Source organism: Physeter macrocephalus, unplaced genomic scaffold (assembly GCF_002837175.3).
Source record: "Physeter macrocephalus isolate SW-GA unplaced genomic scaffold, ASM283717v5 random_1, whole genome shotgun sequence".
Classification (NCBI taxonomy): Eukaryota; Metazoa; Chordata; class Mammalia; order Artiodactyla; family Physeteridae; genus Physeter; species Physeter macrocephalus.
In genome coordinates, this window is record NW_021145287.1 from 43724 (window position 1) to 52885 (window position 9162).

The window sequence follows — 9162 nt, forward strand, 5'->3', positions numbered from 1 at the left end:
AAAAAAAAAAAAAAAAAATCAAGCAGTCAGCTGGGCCATGTTCATTCTGGAGGTTCTGGGGGAGAATCTGTTTCCTTGACTTTTCCAGCTTCTAGGGGCTGCCCACATGCCTTTGTTTGTGGCCCCTTCCTCCATCTTCAAAAGCAGCAACACAGCATTTCTGTGTCATCACATCTCTTTCTCTAACTCTCCTGTCTCCCTCCTCCACTTTTTTTTTTTTTTTTTTTTGCGGTACGCGGGCCTCTCACTGTTGTGACCTCTCCCGTTGAGGGGCACAGGCTCCGGACGCACAGGCGCAGCGGCCATGGCTCACAGGCCCAGCCGCTCCGCTGCATGTCGCTCAGCTGCATGTGGGATCTTCCCGGACCGGGGCACGAACCTGTGTCCCCTGCATCCCCTGCATCGGCAGGCGGATTCTCAACCACTGCGCCACCAGGGAAGCCCCTCCCTCTTCCACTTTTAAGCACCGTCATGATTACATTGGGCCCACCCAGATAATTCAGGATAATCTCTCTATTTTAAAGTCAGTTGATTAGTAACTGTAATTCCATTGGCAACCTTAATTATTCTTTGCTAGGTAACAAAATATATTCACAGGTTCCAGAGACTAGGACATGGACATCTTTAGGAAGGGGCCATTTGCCTACTCCACTCCCCTTCTGCCCATCCTTCCCTCCCTCTGACTTGGCTGATCCCCACCTCCACCCCCAGCATCCTTCCCTCCTTCTGGATGCCTTCCTGACCCCCTCTCCCTAGAGTCCCTCCCACATTTACAGTATGGAAGCTTTCATCATCCTGGTCACATTGTACGGTCACAGCTGTCACCCTCCAGAAAGCAAGGTCCCCTCACCTCATTACCATCCACCCTTCCTTTGCCCCACTCTTCTTAGCGCTTGCTCCCTCAGAAGGGTATCACCGTCTACTTGGGGACTTGGGTTTCCTCCATTTCCCTTCATTGGACAGTAGGTCCCAGTCCGGAGGGGGCTGCATCCCCAGCGACAAGAACAGCGCCTGGCACCTATAGATGCACAGTTATCTGCTGAATCACTGAAAGGAGAAAGGGCAGAGTTCCCTTCAGTCTATCTCCAGCTCCTGTGTAGGGCCTGCCCTTCAGTAAATGTTTCTCGCACTGAATGAATGAAAGAATGAATGAACCAACCAACCAGCCAATCAACTAATGTTGGAATGAGTCTAAGTACGGGTCCCACCCCAGCCCCGGAAGCCACTTAGCCTGACAGCAAATACAGGCATGGCCCGGCCACTCGGCCCGCACACACCCTCAATGCCCTCTTTTCTAAGGGGCGGCAAACTCCTGAAAGCTCTCGGAAGTCTGTAATATTTTAACATAGGCACCTCTAAGGCCTCATTCATTTCCTTAGTAGTCACTGAATACACTTGTGCGGGCGCCTCCCCGGACCCGGCCCTCCTAGAACCGAGAGTTTTGGTTCCGACGGGCACAGCCGGAGTCCGCGGAGTCCAGCCCGGGCACCCGACGCCGCCTGGCCCGCAGCCGCCCGAGCTTGGACTGGACCCCCGGGCCCGCGCGGCTGCTGGACCCCCGCGCTGCGCCTCCAAAGGGGGAGCCCAGGCGGGCCAGGGAGTAGGGCGAGGCTGTGGGCGGGGCCTAGTTGGGGCGGCCCCGGCATTGGCTCCGCGGGCAGGGGGCGGGGCTTTAGGGGCCACTGTCAGCAATGTAAGTTCACAGCCCAGGTCTGTCCCATCGCCGCGCGGTCCAGCTCCCGAGCTTTCGCCGCCCGCCGGTCAGTCGCTTGAACGCGCTCAAGGTGAGTTCAGGCCGGGACTCTGCGGCCCGACCGCGGCTGCTAGGGAGGCCCATCCTTGAGGCGCCCCATCCCAGCTCGCGCCCCGGCCCCCGACTCACCTCCACGTAGATCCTTTCCCGGGTGCCTCGGGCTGCACCATGTTTCCCAACCGCGCCTTGGTCCCGGCGGCCACGCCCGCTTCCCCCTCGGCCTGCGGGGCACCGCGCATCCCAAACCTGAACTCCCGGTCCAGCCCTCCACACTGCGCCAGAGCCCCCGCCCCACCCCCGGGACCCGGGAGTGCCCTCCCGCCGCCATCCCAGCCCGGGCTCAGGGTCGTATTTTTAGTCGATGGTGAGGTGTCCTCCTATCTTTAGCCGTGGCCGCGAGTGTCCTGAAACGGATCCGGACTGCGCTGGGCTGCACTCGGGCAGAGGGCTGGGAGGGGTCGGCGCCGGAACCCGAGCTGGGGCTGAGGAGCTGGACCCACGGGAGCCAGGGGCGGGGGCTGCACGCCAGAGCTCTGGCCCTGCGCCGAGCGGACACTCGGACATCGCCCAGGCCGGAAAGCACGGGGGAGGCTCCTCCCTGAGTTGGGATACCCGGGCAGGGTCCCGGATCTCTCCCTTTTCCCCCCTTTGTCGGGTTGTGAGACCAGAGCCCCCCAAGAGAAGAAGATCCCGCAGACAATCCTCACCTGGTACGTCAACGTGCGGCTCCCTGGGGGACGCCCGCCTGGAGCAGGAGAGGCGTTGGAGACCCGGGTGCGCGCCGGGGAACCCTCCGGGACGAGGGGCAGTAAAGGGAGAGCGCGCGCCACCTAGTGGCCGCGGAGCCGAGCGCCGCTCCGCACAGCGACGCTGGGAGACCCCGCTTCCAGCGAGGGGGACTCTACGCAGGCAGGCGAAGTCCTGGCCGGCAGGCGGAGGCGGACCCCTCCGCTCGGGGGCTGTTCACTTTTGGTCTTGTTTGGAGCACTGTCCCCGGAGAACCAAAATGCTTGAGGAAGGCCCTACAGTCATTTGCTGAATAAATATCGGGGCTGACAGTGACCCGCTAACCCTGTCTTTGGACATCGGCGCTCTCTCTCACTTGCAGTATGGCAGTAGGGTCTCCAGCAGCCCCCTGGTAATGGCTTTATTGTCATCCCATTTCATAGACGAGGAAGGTGAGGCCCAGAGAGGAAAGGTGTCTTCCCAAGGTTAGAGTGAGTTCCAGGTAGAGATGGGTTCAAGGTCAGAGGCCTGCTTTTTGAACACTCCTGGTGGATAGTGGCCTAGTATTCCTTGTGACAGGAGGGGTTCTGCGTCCAGGAAGTCATTTTATCTAAAGGAGGCCCTGGGCTCCTTCCAGAGCAAGCCCACAGAACTGGGATGTCTCCCATCTGCTCCTCCCAAAGCTGCAGGAAGCCCCCCATCCCAGGCCCCCAGAGCCTTGTCCTGATGGAGAGCTCATTCTCATATGTCTGGACACTTGCAAATTGAGAGAGGGGGCCAGCCAAGAGGTAGGACTTACATGGAGGAGGCCTGGGGAGCCGGTGGCCCCAGCCCAGGTGGGAGCCTGTTTCTCTCCTGCTCCCCAAGCAGTTCACAGAGGTTGACACGGCCCACTGCATCGGAGCCACTGGGACCCATCTACGTAGTAGTGCCCACTCTTCCTCTTACTAGCTGGGTGACCTCAGCAAAGTTGCTTAACGTCTCTGAGTTCCAGCTTCTGCCTCTGTAAAGGCCAGTAATGACACCCACCGTGCTGTGCCTGGGACATTAAAATGGAAACCATGCAAGGGTAGCTGGAGCCTGGGGTCTTGTAGTTGCCAAATCTGAATACTTGGGGCTTGACGGTTGCAATTCCCAGCTCTCCCCTGGTGGTTGAGGCTGGCCCAACCCTTCCCCCCAGCCTCAGTTCTCCCCACATCTGGAATTGGGTGGGTACATCTGGCTCAGAGCTAGAGAGCTGTCAGGGACGACGTATTTGTTGTGGAAACATTCAGGCTGTCTTGGCACCCCTGAATGATGGGAGGGAACTGGCCCAAGTTCTGGGCAGATCCCATCAGTTAGCCCCCCTCTCCGTGAGTGAAAAAGAGGAAAAAGCTACCCCAAGACTTCTCCTGCCAAGGGGATAGATAGGATGTGTGTCAGCATGCCCCCAGGCCTGGCATGGTGGGCACAGATAAATGTTTGTTAGATAAAGGAGTGATGGGAGTCCAAGACTTCAGAGCACTCCCTGCCTCCCTCTCCCTCCCTCCAGCTCCTTCCAAGCTTAGCTGGAATTCTGCCACCGGAGAGTCATTCCTTTGTTTCCTATTAAGCTGCAGGTGCTCTGGGAGGGGCAAGATGTCCGGTCTCTGTGGCTCAGCTCGACTGACCCAGGGTGTCCGGTCCTGGGGTGGGGTTTCCTGAGTAAGGGCCTGGGCTGGGGTGTGTGTGGCTGGGACTCAGCCTCTCCTGCATCCTCTTTCCTCCTTCCTGCCAGTCCCCTCACTCTTCCCTCGCCCTGCCCGGCCTGGCCCGGCATGAAGAATGGGGCAGAGGACCCGGCAGAGGCCTCCCTACTGCTGCTCGGTGCTTCCCCAGAGATTTCCCACCTGCTCAGCCCCTGCTGGCCTGGGGAGAGTGGGCTCATCTAGTTACCCGCTGGGTGACCTTGGACAAGTTTCTTTGCCTTCCGTGCTCCGATTCTACACATCAGGCCAATCCCCCACCGTGGGAAATAGAGGAAATGCTTGTTCCACTTCCTTTTTCTGTCAAACCTGCACGACACCCCTCCAGAGTGTATTTATTTTTTCCACATTAAAAATATCTTTATTTTTTCTGACTACATGAATAATACGTGCTCATAAGTAATACATGCTTCTTGTTAAGAATTTGAGCTTATAAAGGTATGAACAAGAGAGGGAAGTCACCTGAAATTCTACCACCTTGAGAGAACCACCATCAACATTTTGGTGACCATCCTTTCATATTTGGCTTACATATGTCGTTTCTCAGTAATGGGCCCCAGATATTAACTTTTTCTGAGGACAACTTTCCTCCCATGTCACAAGCCCCACACCCCATCCCTGCCCTCTACCCCAGTCTAGGTAGCCCATATGACAACCTAGTACCAGCCTTCTATATTCTTCTCTGTTCCTATATCGAATATAATCCTATGCAGACCTGTGTGTAGGTACACATACATGCATGTTCAGGGAGTGGGGAGGAGAGCTGGTCAATGTTCTCAAAAAATGGAATCTTCTAGACTACATTATTTCATTTTGCTTCTCTCTCTCTGCAATGCCTTATGGGAATCCCTCCAAAATGTCCGATAGCTCTAATTTTTTTATTTATTTATTTATTTATTTGGTTGCTCCGCGTGGCTTGTGGGATCTTAGTTCCCCGACCAGAGACTGAACGCCGGCCACAGCAGTGAAAGCGCCAAGTCCTAACCACTGAACTGCCAGGGAATTCCCTGATAGCTCTAATTTTAAAAGGGGAATGATAGGAGGGTGGTTGTGATGATTAAATGAGATGTGTTTGCAAAGACCTCAACGAAATTCCAGGCACAGAGCAGAGCTGCCACCCCCCCAAATATCTGTATCCCCCATTCCATCTTCCCCTTAGGCGCTGGGGCAGGGAGGAGGGGCAGAAACTACATTAAGCTTAGGCCCTGCCCATAAGGAACTCCTAACGGAGGGGAGGAGAAAAGGGAAGCTCTGAGCAGGTGACCTCACTTCCAGGTAGGATGTGATTGGGCCAAATGGGAGGTGTCGGTCGTTATGCACTGTTGGCTGAACTCCTGCTGTGCCAGGCCTGGGAGGGCGAGACAGAGGTTACAAGATCTCAATCCTCCGTCAAGTCGGGAGCTGAGACAAATCTGTGAGACCCCCCCACCCCCAGACAATTTGGCACTGGTCATGTCTTGGGCACAGTTGAATGCAGACCACAGTGATGAGCAGAGGTGGGGACTCAGGGCAAGAGACCAGAGCCAGGGCTTTGTATGTGACGTCAGTCCTGTCGCTTAGGTTCCCCACTCATGGAGGGAGGGGCTTGGCGCTGCTGATCCAGGCCTTGAGGTGCAACAAGTCCGTGAGTGAACACAGGCTTCGGCCAGGAGGGCTCCCCACAGGAGTGCAGCCCCACGTGGGCTCCCAGGGCTGATGAAAGACACCCAGAAACGAGGCGGATGCCTCTGCCTTTGTCCTTCTGTCCCTGACTTGTACCCTTGATGTTTCAGCTCCTCAGCCCTGGACCAGAGAGAAGCTGGCCAAGACCAGCCCAGAGAGCATCACTGCCTACGAGCTCTGCGCCTTCCTGCTTCCAGTTTTCAGACGAGTTTTCAACCCTCTTGGGAGAAAGTGATTTTTGTTATCTCGATCCTCTGACTTCACTGATCGTTTATCTCTCTTTTCCGAATTCCTTGGGCCAACTTTGGTCACGCCACACGCACTTGGCAAGTGGTTGGTGTCTGGAAACCTCCCTCTGGGTGTTTCTTGAGGGTGGTGAGAGGAGGCAGCGGAGGCCGTGGTCCTGCGAGCAGACTGTCCCGGCCTGGGCGCTGAGGTCGCGATGGCCACCAAGGTGCCCATCTATCTGAAGCGCGGCAGCCGCAAAGGCAAGAAGGAGAAGCTGCGGGACCTGCTGTCCTCAGACATGATCAGCCCGCCACTGGGGGACTTCCGCCACACCATTCACATCGGCAGTGGTGGCGGCAGTGACATGTTCGGTGACATCTCCTTCCTGCAAGGCAAGTTCCACCTCCTGCCGGGGACGGCGGTCGAGGAGGCCGAGGAGGACGGTGGCTTTGAGCTGCCCTTCCAGTTCACGCGCACGGCCACCCTGTGCGGGCGGGAGCTCCCCGACGGGCCGTCCCCTCTGCTCAAGAACGCCATCTCCCTCCCGGTCATCGGCGGGCCCCAGGCGCTCACCTTGCCCGCCGCCCAGGCCCCCCCCAAACCCCCTCGCCTGCACCTGGAGACCCCTCAGCCTTCCCCACAGCCCTCCCCGCAGGAGGCAGGGAGCGTGGACATCTGGCGGATTCCGGAGGCTGTCTCGGCCCACAGTGGGCTGACCCCCGAGTCTGGGGCTGAGGAGCCCTTCCTGTCCCACGCCAGCTCCCTGCTCTCCCTGCACGTAGACCTGGGGCCTTCCATCCTGGATGACGTTCTCCAGATCATGGACCAGGACCTGGGCCACCTGCAGATCCCCACATAGGACCCAAGAACGGCCAGGCTGGGGTGAATGCCAGAGGCAGTTGGTGGACACGGCCCTGATCTAGAAGTCGGGGTCCCAAAGGTCCCACCTGTGTGGTTACTGGCCAGTGTTTCTCACTTTGAGCCTTTGTTTCCCTCCCTCCCACCCTCTCCCCGTGGACAGAGTGGCCTCTTTGCTTTCCCCTAAGCCCCACGAGGATATGTGTAGACGTCAGCCCAAAGTGCCCTGTGCCTCTTGGGCCACCCGGACCCCCACCGCCAACTGCTCCTCAGACCCCTTGGACTAAGACGCTGCTGAAATGGACCCTGCTTTTCACCTCCCTCTGCCTCAGCCCCATCAGCGCCCTGCTGGGGGGCGGAGGGTGAGGGAAGACGTGGGGCGCAGCCAGCTGGATCTTTGGCTCCGTGTCCTTAACTGGGAATATGGCATCAGTGACCGATGTCCCTCCGCCCCGCCCCTCCCACATGACCAGGGATTCTGGTTGCAATAAAACTTGCTGCTGCTGGTACGTGTGCTTGCCGTACGTACCCTGCCCCTAGGCTCCTCTTGAAGTCAGGCCAGGCTCTGGGAGCTGTGGGCTGACCCTGGGGGAGGCCCCAGCCCCAGAAGCCCTTGAACAGGGCGGGGCCTGCCTTCTGGAAGATTGTACCTCATTCCTAGCCCATAGTGAGGATGAAGCAGGAACGAACCAAGCGCCAATTGGGGATATTCCGACATGAATTCGGGTGTTTGACAAGAGGCGGCCAAGCCCCCGGAGTAGGCCAGGAGCTGGCCCTGGGGGCTGGGGTTTGTCAGGGAGGCCCAAGAGCCAGGGAATAAGCACAGGCCTGGTGCAGTGGGACCAACAGCTTCGCGGGCGTCAGAGGACTGAGGGAGCCCACAGGAGGGCGGGCTGGGCCTGGGGCTGGGAGGAATCAGCCTTGCTCATCAGCAGACCCGTCTCATCAGCGCTGCTTATTGAGCACGTGCAGTGCATCAGACACGCTCCGAGTGCTGGGGCACCAGACAGATGCAACCTCTGCTCTCCCGGAGCTCACAGCCTAGCGGGGGAAGGGTATCAACTCTGTAAGCAAGTAAATTTCCAGTAGTGTTGAACACTATGAGGAAAACACCAAGCTCGGTAAGGTCTGGGGCAAGGGAGCGGCGGCGTCGCGGTTCTGAGCCAAACCTCAGGGCTGACGGGCTTACGTTCATGCATAAGCAAAGGCACTGAGGCAGCAGAGTGCATGACAGAGAGGAGCCGACACGTGGCAAAAAGAGCAAAGGCCTCTGAGTCCAGCCTAGCCTCGTGAGGCTCAGTTTCCCCATCTCTAAAAGGCAGCCAGTGATACCTACCTAACAACCTTGCAGGGTTGTTAAGCAAATCAGGGATAACGTTTATTAGCTTGCACATGGAAGGCAGTCAAGCATGGTTATGGTGTGAGACATAAAGGAACCCGGGGCTCGGGAAAGGCAGGACTGTGAAGCTGGAAAACTGGGTCGGAGTCGGCTTAGGACAGTTCTGCTTGCAAGGCTGAAGCTGAGGCCATGGGAGCTGCTGAAAGGGTTTAAGCAGGAGAGACGTGGGCTCCTGGGCCGGAGCCGCCTTAGGACAGTTCTGCTTGCAGGGCTGAAGCTGAGGCCATGGGAGCTGCTGAAAGGGTTTAAGCAGGAGAGACGTGGGCTCAGGCCCAGGTTTTAGAAGGGTCACCAGCCAGGCCGAGTGGGAGACGGACCAAAGATCAAAGAGGAAGAAGCCGTCGCAGGAAAAGGGCTAGCTCCGCGTGGGGACAGTGGGGACCGGGAGGAGGGGAAGGTGCTGGGGTGGGGCTTGGTGTCTGACTGGTACAGACCACGTGGGCAGCTGGAGGCCAGTGCCGGCCTCGGTGATCCCCTCTTCCATTCTCTGCTGGTTCTTTTCCATCCTTTTGACCCTACAAATCTCAGACTCCCACCTCACCCCCAGCCTTTTCTGCCTCTAGGCAGAGATTTCATACCAGAGGCAGAGGCAGAATTAGACCAGGAGGCATTTTTCTTGACTACACTGATTTTTTTTTTTAAGGTGATGCGGTTTTTTTTTATTCTGGTAAAATATATATAACAAGAAATTTATCATTTTAACTTTTTTAAAAATTAATCTATTTATTTATTTATTTATTTTTGGCTGTGTTGGGTTTCTATTGCTGCATGCAGGCTTTCTCTAGTTGCGGCAAGCGGGGGCTACTCTTCAT

At 57.2% G+C, this 9162-nt stretch overlaps 1 protein-coding gene across 2 annotated transcripts; it reads left to right on the forward strand.

Annotated features, from left to right (window-relative positions):
• Nucleotides 1–1611: 1611 nt before the first annotated feature.
• CDC42EP2 (CDC42 effector protein 2) lies at nucleotides 1612–7457 on the forward strand. Of its 2 annotated transcripts, none has more exons than XM_024133253.3 (2): nucleotides 1612–1784; nucleotides 5976–7457. In XM_024133253.3, exon 2 carries the CDS (start codon nucleotides 6308–6310, stop codon nucleotides 6950–6952), a length of 645 nt encoding a protein of 214 aa, XP_023989021.1. In that variant the 5' UTR covers nucleotides 1612–1784; nucleotides 5976–6307; the 3' UTR covers nucleotides 6953–7457. The 2 variants fall into 2 exon arrangements, with proteins under 2 accessions (XP_023989021.1, XP_028338792.1); XM_028482991.2 differs by lacking the exon at nucleotides 1612–1784 and adding an exon at nucleotides 2301–2463.
• Nucleotides 7458–9162: the final 1705 nt, after the last annotated feature.

Bases quoted from the DNA above. Each gene is read 5' to 3' on its own strand.
- CDC42EP2 (XM_024133253.3), top strand. From the start codon at position 6,308: ATGGCCACCAAGGTGCCCATCTATCTGAAGCGCGGCAGCCGCAAAGGC.